Genomic DNA, 23,676 nt, shown 5'->3' on the forward strand with positions numbered 1-23,676 from the left:
GATAGGCTGACAAATTGTAAAATCTAATTTCAATGAAAATTGGTGTGTGATACAGAGCTTGCACCTTCTGTGTGAGGTGGATATAGTTAGAAGAGTTATAAACCCTATTTTGCAGACAATTATTTTTAGACCTAAGTATTGAAATAATGCAAAAAATAGAGAATTTCTGGTTAAATTACTGCTTTTTAACTAAGACATCCTTGAAGTATCTTAATCAAGGGGAAACAGATGCAGGTTTTACTACATAAAGTATTCCTTCCTTAGCAGTGTTTAGAGATTTCCCCCACCCTCCTCCAGTCCTGCAGGGCTTGGAATGGTGAGAGGACAGCTGAGGAGTGGGTGAGTCAGTTAGATCATGTCTTCCAGAATCATCCAGCTTGTTATAAATAAAAACCTGCTGTTTATTTAAATCTCTGTAGTGTAAATAGGTAACCTGTTGCTCTAACATTCAAGTGCAAAGATAGTGCCCTGCACTTTTTGCAAACTGGTCTGATTATATCTCAGTAATGAAGGGAAGTGTATTAATACAAGGTGAGCTGATTTCTTTGCTATAACCATACCAAGAGCTGATGTAATAATTCTAATTTCTTTGTGTAATAAGTAGAGCTAGTTAAATGTGTTCTCTCAGCTTTAAATAATTTGTAAAGTCCTATTTCAAGTTTCCTTCTGTAGAATAGACAACTAAATTAAATATGAATAACCGCATATTTAATTTTGAAGGTTGTTTTAAATTCCTGTTCAACTAAGTGTGCAAAAGAGACTGCTTTTAAAAATACATCCTTAAGCATATAGTTATTTAATGTAAAACTAGGTTAAATAAGGGTCCAAAATGTCACCTTGGTCTTGAGTTCTTTGAGCTCTTAAATGACAAAATTAGCCTCTTGAAACAGATGAAAAATGTGACCAAAACAGAATCCAATCTTACTTGTTTTTGTCCTTTTATTCCTACTTCTGCCTCACAGACTGTTTTTATTTAGTGTCAAACAAGCCTGTTTGTTCCCAGCCTCATTTTACCTTTGTATTTGGTCATCAGCTGTGGAGGATAGGGTTGGATATCCTTAGGCTTGTTTAGCTTCCCTTCTTAGCTGAGATGTGACACGGTGAGCTCTTGTGATGGTTTTTCAGTGGTTTTGCCAGTATTTGAGGGATACATGGAGTGTGGTCCCCTTTCTCTATATCCACTTGCAACTATTGATACAGAAACTCATCCTGACATGAATTTTTCAGGCCTGGCTTGGACTGTTGGATAAAAAACATGAAAGCAGTAGGCAAAGGAAACTATGCATTATGTACAAGGAAACTTTTGGGGTTCCTGCTTTGTTCTAGGCAGCTAAGTATCAATGGGTAAAAGTGTCCTAGAGTGACCAAGATGATTTGCTTTTTTTCTTGGGATTTTTTTTTTTTTTCTTGTCTTAGTAGAACTTTGTTGTCTGGCCTTGCATTTCCACCTCAGGGCAGAGCATTACTATAGTGAGCTAAGTAATGGATGTGGCTGTGTAGCTACAGAGGAGTGTGTTCCCTTCTGGCAGGTGTTCAAGAATATCTTTGAATATTTATATGGTGAATTAACACTGTAGTGTAGAGGAGGTTTGGCAGAAAATCTTTGAGGATCTTGCAAGTTGCTGCATGCAAAGTTAGTGGTTTCTTTGCAAAAGCACATGTTGAAAAAAACCCAAATGGCACGTCTAAAATGTGCTGAGCAAGGGTGCTGAGACTTGGATCTGGCAATATGTGATTTTTGCAAAGGCATCTTGCTGTGGATTGTCATTTATTCAATGAAACCTTTATTTTAAAAATTGCTTATACAGGGGAAAAGCTTTGCACCTCTTCTAATGGCTATCTAAATTTTACTGAAATTCACATAATTGAATTATGTAGACCTTATTAAAGGTTTTTCATAAATTACAAATTGACATTGGGTTTGATAAATCTGCTGGTCCTTCTCAGTTTTTATTGGCATTAATTTGCTGTAGAAGGAAAGGTTGTCAGTGTTCAGTTGAAGTGAAATTCTTAATTTCATGGAGAGATGGAATAGTGCTTTCTTCATTTTCTCAATTTTTCCAAGCTGGTTTTTCTTTTAAAATGGCCTTGTTCTTTGGTTGCAACCTGAAGAACAAGGAGGGGGACCCTGTGTTGGGGATGAGGAATAATTCTCTTTGAAGAAATTTGACAAATTTAGACCAGTAGAGATCATAAAAGTCAGAACAACTGGGCTGGCTTAGAAATTGCTCTATTTACAGCAGCCATGGCATTACCAGGGAGAATTCTTCAACTGGGTTTGGGCAGAGTAATCTCAGTTTAGCACCCACCTTGTCTCCTCCATGCAGGGATCACACCTGACCCACTGCTCCACTTCACCCACCACAGGATCAGTTGCAGGTAACTCGTGGGCACAGCAGTGGGCTCCATGGAGAGACAGAGTGCTACATAAGGTGAGGGAGAAATTATCCATGTGGGAAGATAAGGCTAAACTTAACCATCTGCAGGCAATTAAAATTCATGACAGAAGGTCAGGATATTATACTCTCTGCCAGTCACTTCTTCATTAACTAGACCTGTGCAAATATAATGTGGTCTGTTAAAATTTAACCCCAAGAGATGACTTCTTGCAAGAGAATCAGTGTTGATGCATAAAAATGGGGAGTAGGTGGAAATGCTGAAATACTGTAGACACCTCTTTCAGCTCAGTATAAAAACACAGTGGCTGAGAAAAAGGCAGTTTCTACACATAGCACACACAGTATTTAGGAAGCAGTGGCTTTTAGTAGATATTGGGTGATGGAACTGCCTGATATAAACTGTGTCCTTTAAAAAAGGTGTTTTTAAATTCTTGCTAATGAATTCAGATCCCCTTTGCTATATAAGAATACCCTTGATTTCTCATGTAGCTAAATCTAATCTAACTATTGTATTTCAGCATGGCTAGGTGTTTTGGTTTTTTGGGTTTTTTCTTTACTTAAGTGTGGTGTTCTTCTGTACCTCTACTACTTCATCCTTCATTTTCCCTACTTCTTATTTCTATTGAGAGATGTTAAGAGTAAACAAGCAGCTGTAACTTGCCATGTGCTTAGTTTTCCTGAACTTGGTTCCCAGTAGTGATGTCTTGATGTTGTTTCATGGACAGTGGAGCCCTTTTAAAAAACCTTTGTTTCACTTGGGCGCAATCTGTCTGTGGTGCTGACTGCCTGTAATAATTCATCTTTGCTGTTGCCAGGTTGAGTGCTGTGTCTTGGGCAGTGAATGACTGTGATTAAGCTCAAAGGCTTAACATGTTGATGGTTTTTCAACTTGTTTTTGGCCTAAGATCAGAGCCACCTTATCACAGAGACCTTTTATCCTTTTAGGGCAGGGTGTTCCCAAGGATGGATATCCAGATGAATTTTGAAGTGGTAAAGTCCTCTTTATGCTATAATTTTGGGTCACCATGTTAAAATAGTAGTTACCAATTATTAAGGTATCTGCAGATTAGACCTGCTTGTACTGCAGAACAGTGGATTGGTTTTGGTTTTTTTTTCCTTTGCTCTTAATCAGAAGGAAAACTGTAAAATTTGTCTCACCTTTGTCACTCTTCAGTGCTATTGGTCATCACAGATCTTGGGCTTGGCAGATGAATGTAACATTTGGGGTGCCCATAACTCAGATTGGTGCTTTTTTCAGGGGAAATATCAGGAACACCCAGGAAAGGTCAGCCTTGATCATTAGCACTACAGACTAGTCTTCTTTAAGAAAACAAACAAATAAATCATAAAAGAAAACAAACAAAAAAATCTTACCCTGACTTCCTTTTCCTTTCTCTGTTTTCTCACTGCAGATGTGGAGTAATGACTTCAAAATTGAAAGGAGCTAGAGCTTTCAAAGATTAGCATGTTCCCATACCTTGGTTTTTTGGTTGTAACTAGTCACTAGTTAGGTGGGTGTCACTTGTAACTGATGTTTAGAGAAAGGCAACAAGATTTCTCCTGAGTGGCAGCAATGGCTCAAATGAAATACTGAATATGTTATTTGGGGATGAGCAAGGTGATTAGATGTACCTACTGAAGTTATTATAAGGGTTAGGGAATGGAGATGGTGGGGAAAAAGGGGGAAAAAAGCCAGTTTGTAAAAAAAAAAAAAAAAAAAAGGCAAACATGTTTCAGGAGTTTCAGCCCTCAGGGAAGGACATATTTTCAGCTGCTCCTGTTCCTACCCCTCCCCCTCATAAAGTGAATGGTAAAGTAAATAGAAATGTAACTATGCACTTTCTGGCTTGGATGTTTCTTCCTGATAGACAAAAGCACAGCCACAAGGTAAGGCTGTGGTTTTTAAGTGATGGAACAAGATGTGATGGGCTTGTGTCATCTTTGTTGTGTACACTCCAAGATAAGAGAGAAGGACTATGTAGTTGTATATGCCTGTGCACACATAGGTATGCATAGACCTGTACCTACTTCCCCCTTCCAGGATTTGTGTTTAGAGATCATGATATTCCTGGGAAATTATGCAGCCCTTTCAAGCTGAGAATAATTATACAGCAATGTGTGGATCCAAGATTGTTTAGAAGTCTGTCTTTAATGAGGTGCTTCCAATTAGTTGCTGGGGAGTATGGTAAATCCTCAGTTTGTAATGAAGCATGTATCCGTACTTCCATCACATGCTGGGTGGGAATTCTTGCAACCCATGCTGAACACCCCTGAGCTGTCCCCAGCCAACAAGGGTGGCTTGGAGGCAGCTAGCAACAAGTGTGTGTGTGCACATGTGGGAGTGCATCACTGACATGGCTGGGCTGCTGTTATGGGATGGGTTTATTTCCTTGTCACATCCAGACTGTGTGGGAAGCTCCCGGGCACTGGGGATATAGAAGATAACTCTTGAAAACCTTGAGTGATAACAATTACTAGAAACATGGTGATTTCTAGTTTTTTTTTTTTTAACTATCTGGATTTGGTATAAGAATTGGTGTTTGTTGTCCTAAAGTCTTTAGATTTTTTTTGAATGGTTGTTCTCTAGGTTGTGACTGGAATAATTTTTTCTAGGATGAGAGAATGCCATGTGGACAATATTCTTGCATATGCAGTTGTTGTTTTTTTTTTTTTTAAATGCCATAACTGAGCTACAGGTAAATCTTCTGACTCAACCAGTAAAAGGTTTTTAAGAGGCAGAGACATTCAGAACAGAAGTGGCAGACGGAGGACGTGCTTGCTGCTTCATGAGATCAGAGACTTCATGTAGTAGATACAGAAAAAGTGCATCTCAGGCTAACAACTGAGGGAATTCAGCCTGTGTGTGATAAAATTTATTGTTACTTAATTTTTGCTTCCCTTTCATCCCCAAGCCACTCCCTCTCCTGATCAGCTCTGACATCTCAAATGGGAAGCAATCTCAAACACTTCTCATGACTGTTTATGGGTGTTGAGCTTAGCTACTCTGCATGCTAGGTAAAGTTGACTCCCAAGGTTTCTTATAGGTGTCTTAACTTTCTGACATCTGTCAGTTTCTCCTATATATGTAGTGTCTGGATATTGGCATTTGGTCTCAGAAAGTGCAGGTAGATTCACTGCTCCCTTACAGCTCTGCTGGAGAAAAGCTGGTAGTTGTTTTTTGGTTTTTTTTTTCACTTGATCCAAGATACACTACTTCTCTCCTGCTGGTCAGTGTTGGAATTTGGAAGCTTGTAGCTATATTTTCCTGTCTTTCTGTAGGCTTGTTTCCTTCCTTATCTGTGTACTTGTGTGTGCGACTGAAAGCTTGAGTAGCTCCACTGTATGAAGAGGTACCGTGGTGGCTTCGTGAACTTGCTGGAAATTTTAGTTTCACTCTCAGCAAGAGGTTCCCACCCAGCTGGGGAGGCTGTGCTGGTGACTGCACTGGGCTTGTTCCTGTGACCCTGGCTTTGTGGAAGTAAAAACTTAACTCAGTCTTTAAGCGTCATGTATTTAGTTTCCTTGTGGTTTTATACTGTGTTGGGATTTCACCACCATGTGCCCAGCTTTTTAGACTTTTTAGAGATAATTGTTTGATTTTTTTGTTCCATTTCCTGCATGCATTGTTCATAAATCACAGTCAAAGGTCTGGCAATAACTTGCTAATGCAAACATGAGACACATGGTTCTACTCTGCCTAGCTTCCACTTTCATAGTGGTTTTGTATCCAGACCAAGGGATGTATGTCATCATATGGTGTGATTCTTGGAGTGTGCTGGGCAGGGCCAGGAGTTGGACTCCGTGATCCTGATGTGTCCCTTCCAACTTAGCAGATTTGATGATATGTGTAGTGATCTGTCCTTCCCACACCAGGTGTCATTTGCTACTTTTTGCACTGTTACTGTGCCAGAAAAGGAGAGACTGATTAGAGAGAGCTAAACTCTCTGCAGCGCTTGGCAGGAAGGTACTTAGTGGCTACAGTGATGCCTCTAAAAGATTAAGTGGATCTTGGCAATGCCTATTTTTGAACCTGGGTTATGTTAAAGGCATGTGGCTTATTCAAAAATAATTTTGGAAACTTAGGTTCAGCTTGACAGTGCTCAAACACTTCTGCATTTCTGTGAAGTTGTAGATGAGAGCGCTGTTTTGTACTTGCAATGTTTACCAAGCTTTTCTAACATTATCCTGATTTGTGGTGGCTTTTTTCTTCATTTTCTATGCTGATGCAGCACTCTTTAGAATGGAATGTAGTATATATAAAATTTTTTTACAGATAATGAAGGAAATTTGCATTTCATAGTGGTATTAGCCGTGAAACTTCATTATAAGATTTGTCCATTTTATCTTCAGAGAAAAGCCTGACTGAAGCTGTGAAATTTCGGATGTCTTCATGAGCCTTGTATAATTTCTGTAACCAGTGGGCTTGTTTGGAATCGCTCACGTTCTCTATTTCTACCTCCCAAGCTCTGCACAGTTTTGGGATTGCTGCTGCTATTTAAACCTCCTTGTTCCCCAGCAGCCACAGAACCTAAACATGCCTCGTATGCTTCCAAATCACAACAAATCTCTTGGCGCTTCTGTTTTGTTATAGAAAATGGGGTTTGGGGGAGGGGAAGAACCTACCAAAACAATTCTTTGATTTGCTCACTGTCTGTAATCCATTCCTGGGTTTTGAGGGACAGGGGGCTGTGGAATTGGTTATGGCCAGATGCCATAGCTAAGAAGAGAAGCACAAGGAATTCCTTCCTGTCATCACTGCTGCCCTGGTATGGCTTCCCAGCAGGCTTCCTGGTTTTACTTGGGAAATAGGTTGTTGGTGAGACTGATTTTCTGAAGCAGTGAAATAAATGGCAAACCAGCTATGTCATAGGAGTCCTCTTGGCCAGAACGGGCTGTACGGTGTGTGGGGAGCTGAATGAATGGTTGTGATAGGAGCTGAGAGGCTCCCCAGCTCTTCCTGTGGTAGTCACAAAGTTCTTGCTGTCTGCAGTTGGAGGTGAATCCTTGTACTGTCCTACTTCTTTAACAATTACTGAAATGCAGAAGTTGAAATGGGTTGGAGCAATTCCCAGAGGAGGTAACAAGGGCTGGGGTGGGCCCTGGAGCTTCTCCAGTCATGTTTGTCAGATGAAGTAGCAAAGCCCCCTGGCTGAGCTGGGCTTAGTCAGAAGCCTGGTACTGGGGATCTGTGAGTCATGGTCTAGCTGGTAGCTAAAATACCATCATAGGGACATCTGATGCAAGTAAGATTTCTTGTGAAAATACTTCTCCCCTTTCCCTCCATGTCTACTTGTTCCTTCTTTTGTGTGCTGGTGGGAGAATTTCAGTGGTTTCATCTGATCCTGACAAGGAACATGTCCTGTTCTCTGCTGCTTCTTTGTCCCAGCTGCCTGATCTTGGATGTAAGAGACAAAACAGGGGACGTGCATGTTTTCTATGCTGTATTGGAAGGGATTTATGCTCACTTCACTGGGGTTGTACTGGGTGAAATGCAATGAACTGGCCTGCCTCTCTGATTTTGACCCTCCTGACAGAGGGTCAAAAGACTGATGAATAGCTTTGTAGATCAGGGGTAGAACAAGGGAAGGAAGATAATTATGATGGAATGGTAGGTACAAAATTGGTAGTGTGACAGCACCTGATGATCATGTGGGAGTGAGAAGACTGAAGGCACTGTCCTGAGACTTGCTTTGAGAGCTGATCATACTTTCTTCTTAACAGTAGTGGGGTTTTGATCATTTACAGGAAGAGTAAATGAGTATTTGGAGGCAAGTAAGGAGAAAGGTAGATGGTGGAAAAACTGCAGAGCTAGGGAGGTTGAGTGTAAATTTCTGAAAACCCCTGGGTAATGCAGCTTCTTGACTCTTTGTGGTCATATAGCTGCGTTTACACTAGAGCTTCTTTTCAGTGACCCAGAGTCTCACATGCACTTAGTAGCACAATTCCCAGGAAGGTAGGTTGTATCAGATGGTTTTTAAATTGTGTTTCAAACGTTTTAATTGTATCTGTATGAAGTTCTGTTTCTGGACCTTGCCACCTATATCCTAAACTGCCTTGCTATCTTACATTGTAAGCTGTAAATATCTTTCTTCTGTGAATCCCCTCTTTCAAACCTTATTTATGAAGGTATGTAATGGGGGTTAATCTTTTTTCTGTGGCTGACCTGGAATACTTGTGGCAAACTTTGTTATAGGGAGGAGATAGGTCAGAATGCCGTGATTTGAAATTAAACGAAGTCACCTACAAGCAGATTAAAGAAAACAAGTATAACTGTTTTGTATACTACAAAGTATAACTTGTTTGTATACTACAAAATAAAACAAAAACCCCAAAAAACCAAAAAACTCCACCAACCAAAACCAAGCAACAGTGAGGTTTTATAATGCTTTGTTCATGCAGCTGCCTTAAACCAGTCCAGTTAAAGGGAACTGCCCATAAATAGAAAAGTTTATATGATGGTGTTAACTGTGAGAATACTACTATTAGATACTATTAAATACTACATTTAGATATTAAATGATTGGTAATGAAGGCATTATTCTGTTTGGTTGAATATAGGTATTATAGAGAATGCTCATATCTAGGGTAAGTTCAAGTCAGAGTAAGAAAAACTCTTGCCCGCTCATGTTTGAGTGAATTACGACTGCCAATCAACTTGCTGTGTTTTGTCCATCTCCTTTATTTATATTGGTGTTTTACCAATCTATAAAGATTTTTTTTTTTATTTTAGGGGACCTGTGAACAAGTTTAATGCAACTTGCTTCAATATTGACTTTGTGAAGTTGAAGTGGTTTTTGCCTGGATGTGTTGGCAGGCCTGCAGAGAGGAACAAGTCTTGCTTTTCAGCAGCAACTTGTTGCTGCTCAATCAGGAAAAGTTAAACTAGTAAGAAAATAACCCTATGATAAAACCTGTTCAGTGTTTGGTAACAGCAGCAAAAGCAAGCAGGGTAGTAGGAAAGACAGAACAACATAAGGAACAAACTGATAAATGTGTGCCCTTTGGAGCACTTTGCTTTCTGTGCTAGGGAGACTGGAGGGTTGTAAAAGCTTATCTGCTAAATGGAGTGAGGGTCTTGAGCACACAGGATGGTACGTGGTGTCTCAGAATCTGTCTGTCCACTTTGGTGTAAAAACTTTTGAACAAAGATGCTTGTATTACATACTCACATACTCATTGTGAGTATAGCCATGATACATATATTTTTGAAATACATGAAAGCAATGATTATTTAAACATTTAAATTCAAAGGGAAAAAATGCAACTGTTAAAGGCTTCAGCCTTAAAATGTTTCTGTTAAAGTAATGTGAAATTTTATTGAGCTGCTTGTAAGGTTGTTGCAGGCAATGTCAGATGGCTTCATAACCAGTAGTACAAAATAGGGGGTGTGAAATGAATAGCTGAAAAGCTGATGTTTTCAGATCCATGGATGAGATTGTGCCTTGAAGTTCACACTTCAAGGTGTGATGCTTCAGTAAGGTGACCAATAATGTTATCACTAGAGTGTGTGCATCTGCTTTCAACCCTTTTAAAATTTGAAATTGTTTTAAAATCAGCTAGGAAACACTTATGTTGTTGACATTAAATATTTATATGGGAATGCTGTGCTGCACCTGTTGCATCACAGTAATTGTGAAGGAGCGGTTGTGGTTTAGGGCTTCATTTGTCTGGCTTAGGAATGTGTATGATTTGCCGGTCAGTCTTGCACAGAAAGATTTTTAGAATATACTGTACATGTGGCCTCTGTCTCAGCTTCCACATGACTTAGGCTTTAAATCCAACAAACACTTGGCTATGGACAAAAACCATGACGCTGGTGGCAGCAAGTAGCGGAGCTGGTCATTGTGCCACAGTACTTTGAGAGGCACAGATGGAGTTTGTGAGATGGGTACCATGTGATTGCAGGCTAACTTCTGCACAGTGTTTGCTGGATTTTCTCACAAGGTTTCTGAGAGTTTTATTATCATATCTTAGTGGGTGGTGGCATTTGAAGAATAAAAGAATGCAATCCTTCTGTCCAGTGGAGCTTTGGTAATTACTCCTCCGCACACTTGAGCTTAAATAACTGAGCCCAGTGTTTTCCATTTGACCTGGCAGAAGCCTGCAAAGTATACACACAGAAAGCTTGCTGAAAATTTCATGAAAACAAGTGAGGGTGTAAACATGCAATCTTTTGCTGGCTTGCAAAATAGAATCAGTTGCTGCCCCTCAGCTGCTTGCCACTGCCTCTTTCACCACATGTCTGCTGGTGATGGTTTGTGAGAGCTTTCCTTAGCTAGTGTGGAGCTGAGTGAGGTGCCCATTAACCCAGCTATTGCTCAGCCTCTTCAGACTGGGCTGCTTCCCAGTCTCTGCTTGGGAACCTGGGCAGGTGGCTTGAGATAGATAGGTGCGCATTCTGTCCCAAATAAAATGCACTATCATTTTCTCTGGTGTTGGATCTCTGCTTATGAGTGTGTGTAGCATTACTGGCAGAGAGACTTGAGGCTTTTTGGTGTTTAGTTGTGTGGGTCTATTCTTCCTTTAGGCAATGGTTCAGTTGTGCCATGTGCTTTGTCTCTTTTCCACACTCCTTCCCATGTCCCCTGATACAAGGAAATGCTGTGCTAAACTGAAGGACACTCTCTGAGAGCTTTAATTTTCACTTCTGTGGCCCTAAGAAAGCAGGTTGATAGTGTTTGTTGCTTTGCTCTTTGTTCTTATGTCTCTCTTTGCTAGTTGGCAGTGCAGTGTGGCGGTTCTGTGTTGCCATAGCTGCTGTGTGATGGTTCCTCTGTAAACTGACCTCAGCCTCAGAGTAGTTTATTAATGTGTTATTTTGCAGGTTCCAGTAGGCTCAATATTTAACAAAGCACATGTTTTTACCTCATTCTTTTTCTTCAGTGCTAATTGGTGAAGGAGGAGAGAAAGAGGGCCATTAATTTTAACAGTTTTAATGATGAACTTCTGTACCTGACAATTGATGCAATGATTTTTTTTTTTTTTTAAATACACTCTTTGTAGAATGTTATGCCTACCAAAAAATCTGAGTGTTGGATTATCTGTTGAAATATGCTCTCTGACCTTGTTGAAGTCTTGACAACCTTAATGACACAATGATCTGCAATTTGTAGCTGTTAAAAGGAGATCAGTGGCAAAAGGTTGTGAATGTTGTGTAAGCTTTTAGCAGTGAGTGTAAATTTAACTATTGGGACAAATTAACAAGCAATATATTAAGTCTATATTAAGTTAACTGGAGGGTTTAAAGAGGATTGAGCAGGAATATGTTTTGTGTCGGTTTTTTCCCTGCTTTTGGAAAAGGAGTCCTTCATGAGAGTAAAGGCTTATACAGTGGCAGCAGTGTAGGTAATTCTAAGATGGTTTTCTGTAGTTTGGAAAATTTTGCACTGTCACTCTGGCATCATGCAGAAGAAATGGTGTGATGCCTGCCCTCATCAAGCTGGCTGCTCCAGGACTGTGGGCTGGGTGCCTGCACTCAAGCTGGGTGCTCTGTGCTAAGTCCTGAACACCCAGTGCAGCCTTCCTGCACTGAGCTGAGTAGATGTGTTTTGGGTGGATTTTATTTCTACTTTTTTTTTTTTTTTCCTTTTTTGACTCTGATAACAGCAGTGCTATTTCAGAAAGAGAGATGTTTGTCCAGGTTTGTCCTCTGATGAGTGGGGAGTTTAACCGGAGATGTTTGTCTTGGACCTGACCAAGGTCCATAGGGAACTGACTTTGTTTTATTCTTCTTAGTTTTAGCATGCCTCTAATAGTTTCTTACTGATTTTTAGCTCTCTGAACTAGGAAAAGACAGCCTATTAGGGAGCTCTCTTCAGTATTCTTGTTCAAGGAAGGAATAGGGAAACTTGGGGCTCCTAATGCAGACCTTGTGCAGATCCCTCTTTCCCAGGTGAGCAAAACTTTCCCTCCCCAGCATGGTGACTGGGAAGTCTAAAGAATTTTGTTAATAGTTCCTGCAGAAAGCAGGGCAGCTCTGCACAGTGTTGTCCCTCTTTGTCCTCTGTGTTTTTTTGTTGTGGGAAAGCATGAATAGAATACGTTGTTGTGAGCAGGAAGGGAAGTAGACTGTCTGGGGGGGAGAAATTGATTGCTAATTTTAACAAGACTGGTTATGTGTATACTTGTGACACTCAGTGTCAGTTTGGAAATAAATAGCGTGTTCTAAATGGTACAGCTGAAGAGTTAATGTCTTAGAGGGGTCTGATCATCCATGCGTTGCTACAGGGCATTAAAATAAGAAAAACCAAACTTTCAGATCTTTGGAGTTGCAGTGGAACCTTGCTGACCATGAATGCAGTCATTGGTCAGGGTGTGCCACTCTTGAAATATGCCTGTGATTATATTTAACTGTGATTATGTCCCTTCCTTCTCCTCACCATGGTAGGAGATAAGTTTTAGCTTTTGGGATGAAGGTTGTGGTTGCAGCCTAGCTGGTAGAGTGAAGGTCTGAAGACTTGAGCAAGTGGCGAGATATGCTTGCTCCAGAGCACCTCTCCAGGCTTCCTGATATGTTTTCCTTCCCCTCTGCCCAGCTTGAGGCACACACCAATGCACGGCCCTGAGGAATCTGCATGGGGAAAGCTGGAAGAGTTTGAAAAGAATCTATGAGAAGATGCTTTCTAAGGAAAAACCCTGTGGGATTTGCAAGGAGACTTGGAGATGTTTATGTTCTTGGAGGTACAAACAGATGTTTACAAAATGAGTGACAGGAAAGTGTACAAGTAAATTATTCATATGCTTGCCTAAACCATTGCTTCCAAAGCTTTGGATTGTCCTGGTGTATGAAGGACAGAGGAATGAGATGTTTTTTGGAAGCAGTGCCTTTTTCTGCAGCACTCCCTGGTGCATAAGCTGAGGGTATGCTGCCCTGAGTGGAGTTGCTTACTTGCAGTTCTTACAGCTGCTTGGCTGCTGGCTTGAACCCAGCCTGTCCCGCTGCAGCAGGGCAAGTGGTTTTGAAAACTGAACTACCAGGACTGCTTGTTGGAGGAGCTGGGGCAGCTCAAGTGATGGCCCCTCTCCTGTGCTTGCATGCTGTCACTCAGTGCTCAATGCCTGGGCTTCTGCTGAAACACGTTACACCCCAGCATATCAGCACACAAAGTTGAGCAGTGCATCTGTCATGGATTCACTGGGATTTGTTTTATAAAGGTGACTGTGAATGGGCAGGAACCTTGTTTTGGAAGGTTGTGCTCAGCATTCTAAATGAAAAACAAAATGCAGAAGGCTCCTACTTTCCCAGTGGATGTCCTGTCACTCCTCTGAGTTGCTGTAAACAGGTGGCCCAGGATGTTTTGTGAAAAGCAGGTACTGTTTGGATGTGGTTGGGTTTTACAGGTGTGATTATAATGTAAGCAGCACATTCGGAAGATTAATGTGCTCCACAGATTTTTCTCAGTATTTACATTCAAAATATTCCTTTTTTCAAAAGGGAAAGAGAAACGTCAAAAAAGATTAAAATTATGGTGATTCTTGAAAGGCATTGCAATTTATGTAGGGTTGCTACTATTATTTCTTTTGCAGGATGAGTCAGTTATTGTGGCAGCCACAGACATGCAGTTTTACGAGACCAATGTGTCAAGTGCCTGAAGCGCCGTGTGCGGGAAGGGTTTGTGTTGGAGCTGCCTGTGAGAGCACTGGGGGAATATCTCTGTGTGTTATCTGTACTGCAGTGCTCCACTAGCAGCCACACACTCTGTTCCTCTTCCACAGTACAGAGGGCATTTACTGTATTGACAATGTTCTTTTCAGTAGAAAGCTTTATGCTGACATGAACCTGGCTGTGTGAAACGAAGTTTCAGTAGAAATGCTAAAAACTCATTGTTCTCCATCTGAATTAGCTGGCGTTGTGGGTTTCCTGGCAGTAGGGGTTAAACTAATAACTAGTCTCCATCAAAATGCAACAGACATTTGAAACATGACTTTCTCTTCAAGTTCCTGCTGCCCTTCTCCTTAGCATATCCTTAGAAGTTCTTGTTTGCTTGCTGAAGCAAGTATTGTGTGGCCTGCTAATTCAAATCATGTTTGGCAGGCCAGCAAAAAAAGTTGTCAAGGTGTTGTGGTGAAATAAAACATCCTGAACAAAATTATGGGGTGTTAATGCCACAACATGAGAAGCTTTTAACTAGATGCTCATTACAGCAGTATTATAAAGGGTAGGACTCGACAGGTAGCACAGGAACCTTGAGCAAGGCTGAGCTTCCCCGCTAGGAAAACTCCTGGCTTGCTTGGCTCTCACCTTGGAGAAGGAAGGTGAAGGAGGAACTCTGCATATCCTTGTTCTGCTCCCATAAGAAGTCCCTTAGATTTGTTTTTTACTCTGCCATAAACCCAAGCCTTTCTCTATGGACTTGTATGGAAGAGTGGAAGTTCAGAGCAGGGCTACCCAAGGCCTACTTGGAACACAGCTGGAAGGAGACAGACTGTGAAATAGAAGCCAGTTTCCTCTTCTCAGAGTCAAGGCATTCAAGGCTCTTGGAAGGCTCCCAGAAGGCAAAGAAGAAATGGAAACCAACCTCATTATAAATTGTCTTGCATAAAGGGGAGTTTTATAATTCAAGGATGTTGCCCTCTGCTCCCATTGTTGTTTGCCTCTGTGAACTTTAATTTTCCTCTGAACCCAGTGCTGACTGTATATGCTGGGGCTGTGATAGAAAAGTGATTTTAAGTATTTATGAGCTCACCTCCAAATGAATGGGTACAGTTATCTGAGTTTTTGCCCCTCTTTTTGTTTCCCTTTCCTCCCACCTGTAGGTGCTTTTTTGCTTTCCCATCCCATGCTGTGTGGACTGAGCTACAGATGAGTAGTGTTTCACATGTGAGCTGTGGCATTCAGACCTACTCTTCAACAAGGGCTGGATTGTCATCCAAGCTCCAGTCCTTGTGAAAACTGTTAGAGCAAGCTTGTCATGCGTTGAGTGTAGCCTTGTTCTTCATGCTTTGTAATACATGGGCAAGCATAAAAAGACATGATTTCTACTTACTAGGCTTTTAGTTAGGCTTCCCTCTACTTCTGCCTTCCCACAGTAGATTCAGCTGGTCTTTTTTATCATACATGATAAGAAGCCTAGGCACCCAGCCAGCTGCTGTGGAACTATAATAGGGCCAGTGGCATGTACAAAATTTGATTACTGCTGTCAACACCAGAGAGAATAGACGAGAGCACGTACTCCAGTCAGAGAGCTACTAAATAAATGGCCTGTAGAATTCAGTAGTAGCAGAAATAAGACCATCTTCCTCCTAATGAATGATGTGGTTTATGGGTAGATAGTATGCTAGTATGTTGAGTGCTGGAGTTAGGTAAAATTCTTTTAAAAAAGTTTTCCGTTACCTTCTTCAAGGATTACTTTGACCAGAGATTTCAGTTTCTCTTCTGCTTTTCTTCTCTTGTGGTTAGTGTATGGATTTCACACCCAATACTTCAGATATTCATAGAGGCCATGGTTTCACTTGTAAAATTTATCTTAACAATATTCCTGCCATCCTTAAGCTAACTTTGCAGATAGGTCCTGATATGAAAGTATTTCATGCTAGTAATTCTATCTCCATTTAGGCAAGGAATGTTTGTTTTTTAATTTAGACATAGTGCAACAACCCCCACCTCCCTCCCCTTAAGTTAATAAATATTCTCAGTATATAGTCTTATAGAAATGTTGGATTTTTGAGGTAAAACCCGCTATTAGATAAAAGTGGTTAATATGATGTTCATGGGGAAGCTGCTGATGGTAGGCAGAGCTTGAGAGCTGAGCTTCTCTGGAAGCTCTGGTGCATGAATGATTTACTCAGCTTGGCTAATAGCTTCACACTGAATGAAGTTCAAGGGACGGATGGAGTCAGACTGGTGTTTCTCTAACTGCAATCACCTTCTCATTTGAGAATTGTTGTCACAAACTAGCTGACTTGTGGGACTTTTGCTTATTCTTCAGTCTTGCCAAGTGTGGGTGGGCCTTATCTTGGAGTGGCAGGGACTAAGGTGAAGTATTGGATACACAGGAGAGCATTCCTAAGGAATTCAGACCAGTCTCATCAAAACTTGAAAAAAGGCACATGTGGTGCTGTTGGTAAGAGTTCTGGCATATGTGCAGGTCTGTCTGTTAATGCTCATAATTTGCTTGGTGGAGTTGGCAGCGTCTTTTTGTGCTTGGCACAGTAAGATTTGTATTTGTATTTACAAAACACATCCTTGTTTGTTTCTAAAATAGAAATCCTAGCTTTAAAACTTTTATTACCTTTCCACTTTGCTCTTGTTTGCATGGTTCACAGAAATGTTTGGATATAAATGTCTGATTTAGCGCCCTGAATGTATGGCTGTCTTTATGCACTGAAACAAAACTCCTTTTGTGTGAAGCCTTTCAGCCTTCAACTTTGAGGAATTCTTGAATTTGGGGGAAAAAACATCCAATCCACAGATTTCAGTAAGACCAACTTCTGTCCCACAAAAATTTAATGAAAAATCTGATCTTGATTTCTCCCTCCTTCCTTCTTCTGAATAGTGTCTGGGGTGTGATACAGTAAAATGTCCTGACTGGATATCAATGAGAGAGGAGAGCTGCATCTAGAACATTTGTCTTATAGCATGATGCAATGAGACAGGAAGACAAATCAAACAGCCTCTGTCCTTCTGCTTTTGAAATCAATTCTGTGGTTTAGAATGCTCCACTGTAGTCATAGTGCTTATTCTTACGTGTTATAGTTAATCTCTTCTTGCATTATTTTGTGACTGTTGGAATTCTGTACAGTTCAGTATCCAAGTGTGGAATATGGAGTGTCTTTCATAATTACAGTATTTGGAGTTATCTTAATTTGATTATAAAGTTGGCAACAGGCTTTTGAAGACAGAGGGATTCAATTTGCTTTTTGTACTGCTGGTAAGCACAGTTTAAAGGCCCACTTGAAAATAGCTCTGATCCTATCACAGCCTTGCATTACCGAATTTCTGTTTTACTGTTCCTTGCTCTGCCTTGTTTGGAATTACTGCACACTGGAGAGGGCATGCCTAATCAGAGTTTGTAATTTTTGACTTGGAGGTTTATTTGTACAACTTCCTTTTTATCCTGTAATCTTATGTTTAAAATTCCTCATGTTTTCTTGAAAGGCCATTAAAAGATGTGGATGCTTATTTTAAAGTGTTGTTCCGGTTTTATGTTCTGTTGAATGTGTGAAAAAAGTGTTATAGTGATACTGCAAACTTTTTACGGAACAAATGCTGAAGATATTTACTGTTTTTAAAATGAGTATGGTATTTGATTTGAAGAGAAAAGGAAAATTACCATCAGCTTTCCTATTTTTCAGTTTGTAGACTTTAACTTGCCAGTTCTCTGAAAGCTGGAGTGTCCTCCTGCTTTCATAAGGAGTAGCAAAGCAGCGTATTTATCTGATTCTGAAGAGAAAAGAATGAAGTCTGTTCCTTGCTGACATGCAGCCTTTTTAAAGGTTTGTTTCCTGACTGGTTTTGTCAGTCAGTGTGTGGCTGAATGTGTCAAACCCTCTGAGGAAAACCAGCGCTGCCCTCCCCCTTGAATCCCAGCATGCAGTTCTTGCGTGGGTATTAGCGTGTACTTCCTCTGCATCTTCACTTTCCTGTTATTCAAAGAGTGAGCTTGCTCATGAGCGTTCAGGCAGCCAAAAAAGTTATGTGGGGAAAGCACCAGGCTGCTGCACCTCGGCAGAGCTGCTGCGCTCCGCTGGGTGAGTAGTGCGCTCTGAAGGCTGTGGTAGGTGAAGGGCTCCAGCCGTGTGGGTCTGTCTTTATCTTCTACACCTGATGAAAGCTGCTTTTCTGAACTCTGCAAAAGTTTATTTACTCTAGCAGAGCAGGTCGTGGGAGGCATGGCAGGAAAAAGAGCGTTTTCTGTGGTGCTGCTCCATTGCAGGTGTTGTGTGAGCTTTGGCTGCGTCACACCTGCAGCTGCAAGATCCTCTTGGTAATGCTTGTGCTGTGGGCTTCCCTTTTATCTATAACAGTAACTTGTTTGTGGCAGAGATTTTAGTGTTGTTCGGTCTGATTGAAAGGCTTAATGTCCTCAATTTTCTTAAACTATGCATTAAATTGTGGTGATTTCAGCATTTGCTTGTTTTGATTCTTTACAGTTCTGCCTAGTGTGCCTTCTGGTACTTTTGAATGTAGCTTACAGCAGCTCCTTGACATCCCACAAGTGTTTTCTCCTCATTTTGGTGGTATCTCAAGAGAGGAGTATTTCCTGTAATTTGGAAAGAATGTTTTGTGGAGGGATGCTTTGGAAAAAGTGAAATTTGGGATCTTATTCTTACCTCTTCCTTTTGCCATCTTTCATATCTATTCAGATTGAAATTTCATGGTTTGTCTCTTCTGTTTTTTGACTGGGGCCAAATAACACAGATTGGCAAGGAAAAGACAATTTGATCATTCCTAATACTTGTGAATATACTATGTAGATACAGTTAGTGACAGATGGGAACAGTTTATTTTGTGAATTGGTGTCAGAACTTTGTGAGAGCAGAACCTGTTGATCAATAAAGAATTTGGTCCACTTGACTTTTCATTTGGGTTTTTTGTTACAAAGCTGGAGTCTGAATATGGCTTTTTAGAAAGAGAAACTAAAATTCTCTAAAGATGTGTCAGTGTAATGGCTAACTTTAGAATAAAATGATGGGCTGGGACTCTGATTTCATGTATGTTTGCTTCTAGAACAATGAGGTGGATTTGGATATATGCCAGTTTAGCTGAGAGCAGAACTTTTCCTTTGTGGCTCAGTCCAGGCTTCCTTAAGAAACTGACAAAAATGTCACGAAAACTCACATTACTGAGTGGAATTGCTTTTGACTGACTCTGGAGAGGTCTGTAAATTATAGGTTGGAGAGATCTAGTGTTCTTCAAAATCTGCACATATTCAGTCCTCAAATGTGAGACAGCTGCAGTTGATCACTCTTGGAGGGTTTAGCAGCAGGAGAAAATCAATCTGCTTGGTTTTTAACCTGGGCTGATGTTCATGGAAGTTGTTTGTTCTGGCTGTGCATGTATTGGTGTAGGGTTTTTTTTTTACTATTTCTTGGATTTTTTCCCCTTTCTTCTTTTTTTTGTTATATTTCAAGGAGAGCATAAACTTGGGACAGGAGCTACAAGCAGCTATGTAGTTAACTGATGAGCACTGCAGCTGTGAAACCTCTGAAATGTTAATTTCAGGGGTTGGGGCGGGAGGGGGGATCAGTCTTTCTGAGGTTTTCTGTCTTAATCTTTCAGGTATTTTTAATGTGTAAGTGCTAGTGCATGCACTTAATATTAGGTGATGTTTGTGTGTCTATGGATGATTTCTCTGGTGCTTGCTCCAGGTGGCTAGACTAAGGTGGAAATCTAGTTGAGTAGCAGCTATGTGCTTTCTCAGATGCTTTATATGATCGAGCACAGTGTTTAGGGATTGTTTCTTAAAGCCTGTTTAAAATTGAGTTAAGACCCCTCAGTTTTTAGAAGAACATGGATCATGGCTGGTATGTTGTAGTTTTTTTTCTTAATCAAACAATACGATTTTTTCAGGAAATTTGTTTAATTGTAATCTTTGTATCTGTTCGTAAAGTGTAGCACTGTAGATTTGCTTTCCAAAAGAGTAATAGTCTCACATTCCTTGTCATCCTCTCATTTTTTTTTAAAACCCTGTATTTGGAGACTGAGGGAGTTGTGGCTTTGGACGCTTCTTAGTGTGTTGGAAATGCACATAGGAGGGAAAAAAATCTGAAAAAAGCTAGAAGGTAAGAGGCATGGATGGGAAAATGAGGAAAAAACCTGAAGGTAAAATTAATTACCTGTGGTGGGGGTGTGAGTGGGTGTGTGCATGGTATGGTGGAGAGGCCATTCTCTGAGAGGACAGGATTTTTTATGATGCAGTACTGGAAATACTCAAGGAAAAAAATGGGTGGAGAAGTTGGAAGGGGTGTGTGTGTAATTGTTTCTTCATGTCTCTTTCTTTTCACAGAAATCTAGAATATAAATAACAGGGACACATTGCAGTCAGCAGAGGTGTGGCTTTGGCTTTTTTGGTTGTATGCTTGCTGTGAGAATTGGCCAGGACTGGAAGAAGGGAGCTTGAAGCTCATATCTGATAAAATACCTGATTGTAAATGAATTAGTTTGGGTGAAACCAAAATGGATAGGACTAACTTCTACGCTCTGAAGCCTAAACAACACAACTAAGTTTTGTCAGAGATTAATTTATGGTCTAAAGCATACTAAATAATTCAGCTCATCTGCTGGGATGCACTTTATAACAGTCTAATCTCTCTTAATAACCTTTTAAACTCAGGTTGGTGATAGGTGCTGGGAGTGTGGTGGCACTGGTAGGCTACTGGTGCCTAATTGGAACCAAAGCTCACTCTTTATCTAAGAGGAGAAAAAAAGATGGGATCTTGTGCTTTCTTTGCCTGTCCCAACAAAAGGGCTTTCTTCCTTGCTCTTCCACTCTTTGGGAGATAATTTATGTTCTTCTAGTAAAATTTCTGAAACTGTTCCAGGAAAATGATTGGGCTGTATTTTGTGTTTACATATACATACTCTACTGTTTTAGCATTATTTGATGTGATTATTTAATAAAATATTTTTTTCACCTCAACTGCCTCATTATCCGGATGGAAATCACCTTGTCATTGGAGGGGAGGCTATTTAACCTATAGAGGCAGAAGAAGATGCTGGTTCTGTGAAATCTTCCAAAAGGGAAGATTTTTTTTCCTTGGAACTTTTTTTGTGAGATGCCAACTCCTGAAGCCAGTTACTCTGCAGTAATTGAATAATCTATGATAGAATCTTAGCATTATGTGACTGGATATTGTTTTGTTATTTTGTTCATACAGCTGTCAACAGAAGCAAGAGATCAAGTTACATTTTGCTGCATGAATTAATTGTGCAGCCACTATCCCAGTGATTGAAATATGTTAATTTTCAATAGCAGTAGAAGGCAATGACATGACTGAGGTATTTTGCAAACAGATAGTTTGAGAGCATATCTTCTGAAGCTCTGCATTTAGCTCTGTTACCATTTGCGTCTCTGGAAATCTCATACACTAGCCTATATATGATAAGCTTTCTTTCAGGTGGGAAGGTATTTGTGTTCCCACAAGATAGATGCGCTGATAACAGCTTGAAATTAGAGACCACACACAAGCTGTTACAATAGTCAAAATAATATTTATGGTGTTGTTCATATTACTGTAAACTCTGGTCTTGTTAGTTGTTTAGTAGAGCTGTGTTGGACCTCAAATCTGATTTTAAACAACTCTAGCTTTTGAACACTTGAGAGTGGTATATTTCCTTTTTGGCAGCAGGTGATGAAGTATGTGTTTGGAAATGCAGCATAGTTGTAAATAGAAACAGGTTTACATAGTAATTACATCTCGTTGCCTTTTGGGTCCTCGAGTGTACTTATTATCAAGATCTGAAGGACTTAAAAAAAACTCTTACGTATATTAAACCCTTAAATGCACACAGGTACTGAAAAAGTGGAAAATCTTTTCTGTAAATCTGAAAATCTCTTTTTCTATAAATTCTGAGGCTGTCTGCTGCAGCAGAGTCCCCTTTTTAAGCTGTAGGGGTGGGGAGTGTTTCTCTGCCGGGCGCAGCCTGGGGACAGAGCGGTGTCCGGGACCCAGCTCTGCCGGGCGGGGATCCGCGCTGCCCCCGCTGCCTCGCTCTTCTCACTCAAACATCGCGACCCTTAACTTGAGGGCTCCATCTGCTTCCTGCCCTGCTCCCTGATGAATAGGGCAGGAATTGGCAGCGGTGTGGTCAGCTATGTGACCTCATTTGTGTGGCGTCTGGGTGGAGCGCGCCCTAATCTTCGCCGAGCGAGCAGCTGAGAAAGCGAATTGCGGTAATTCCCTGGCTGATCCTTCCAGCGGCTGGAAGCCGGCCTTGTGCTCCAGGGCAAGGAGATGCCTTCACTCCGACACTTGTTACGTGCGGAGCTGAATTTCTGTCCAAGCGCTCAGAAAAGCAGCAAATGGTTGGAGGGTTCCCTGCAGAAATCGGGAGATGTGCGGGGTGACAGCCTTTGCCTTCGTGTCTGCTGGAAGCTGTCACACGAGTGTGCGCTCGCAGCCCTTGCTCATAATGGACAGCAGAGCATTCCCCATCCCTTGGGCAGATGGAAGCAAAACGGTTCTGGCTGTCTTGCTGGATTTTACTGCAGCGTGGATTCTGTACTGTGGTTATGACATATCTCCTCTTTACTGAGATACAGTGCTGCTCAGGGTTAACTGTCCTGGGTCAGATGAATTCGAAATTAAGGCCTGTGATGTGATATGATATGCCAGCTTGGAGTACGTAGGTTCTGTCCCTGCCCATTCCCCCTTGTGCTGGTGGCTGGTTCTAGCCCAGTGGTTTTCCGAGGTTGCCCCGAGCTGTCCCCCGTCATCACGGCTTCAGGACTGCCTGCCCTGGATTGAAAGGAAGCATCCTGCTTGGCTTTATGAGCTGCTGAAGTGCAGCCTTTAATACTGTTCCTCTTTCTCTCAGCTACACTTTTTACCCTGATAAAATTGTACAGCTCAATCATTTTAAGCTTCAGATTATTTCAAAAGGTTCTTAGCTGGTTTAATACCTTGTAATGCAAAATATTTTTAAAGCAATTCGTAAAACATTCTGTGCAGACCATAGAAATTAACTTCTACTCCCAGCTCAGCTATAGTAAAATCAATATTTACTTGGCTTGTGTGACCAGAGTTGCCTTATATAAAAGGAAGCTGTTTTCACTGCTGCTTTTAAGGTAGCAAAGAGATAGTAAAGTCATTACTTTCTGTAAGCAGAATAATAGATCCCCTCTAAAGCTACCTTTTCCTCGCCTTACACAGATTCTTTTGCCAAATTTGTCACATGCACCCCTTTCTAAAAGGTTAGTTGCCGTTTCTCCACTTCTAATGAAGAAAGGAATTAATATGATCGGTTTAGTTGCTGCAAATAAAGATGTAAACTTGGAATCGAATATTTGAAAGCTAATCTGTATTACTAAATAGCATCCAGTTTGTTTTTCTGGTTTTCTATAATGTAGGTTTTGCATTGTTTTTTTTACCAAACAATTTGCTACTAATCTTTGTTGTAGTTTTCCTTTCAGTGAATAAATTTTAAGCTTTAGCTTGCTAATGACAATTTGAGATTGAAGGATAATACACTGGGATTCTTAGCCTGGTGTACACGAAAGCCATAAAACTCTGTCACCTGATGTCTTGCCATCATTTCGATACCTGTTGCCATAAAATCTCATGCAAGCATTCCTTATCTTATCTACAAGCAGTTACTGCAGTAGCTTGAAAAAAA

The 23,676-nt window shown here is 40.8% G+C and overlaps 1 protein-coding gene across 9 annotated transcripts in view; it reads left to right on the top strand.

Annotated features, from left to right (window-relative positions):
• The window catches only part of UTRN (utrophin), a 339,362-nt gene that overhangs the window by 16,160 nt on the left and 299,526 nt on the right, over positions 1-23,676 (top strand). For 5 of the 9 annotated variants that reach the window (XM_086877550.1, XM_086877554.1, XM_086877552.1 and 2 more), the window contains exon 1: positions 17,927-18,089. The exons of the other annotated variants lie outside the window; for them this stretch is intronic. In XM_086877550.1, the coding sequence (XP_086733676.1) occupies positions 18,008-18,089 (82 nt within the window). In that variant the 5' untranslated portion in view covers positions 17,927-18,007. Of the gene's footprint in view, positions 1-17,926; positions 18,090-23,676 lie in introns of those variants that run through there. 9 annotated transcript variants of the gene reach the window in all.

Source organism: Cyanistes caeruleus, chromosome 2 (genome assembly GCF_971803275.1).
Source record: "Cyanistes caeruleus chromosome 2, bCyaCae1.hap1.1, whole genome shotgun sequence".
NCBI lineage: Eukaryota > Metazoa > Chordata > Aves > Passeriformes > Paridae > Cyanistes > Cyanistes caeruleus.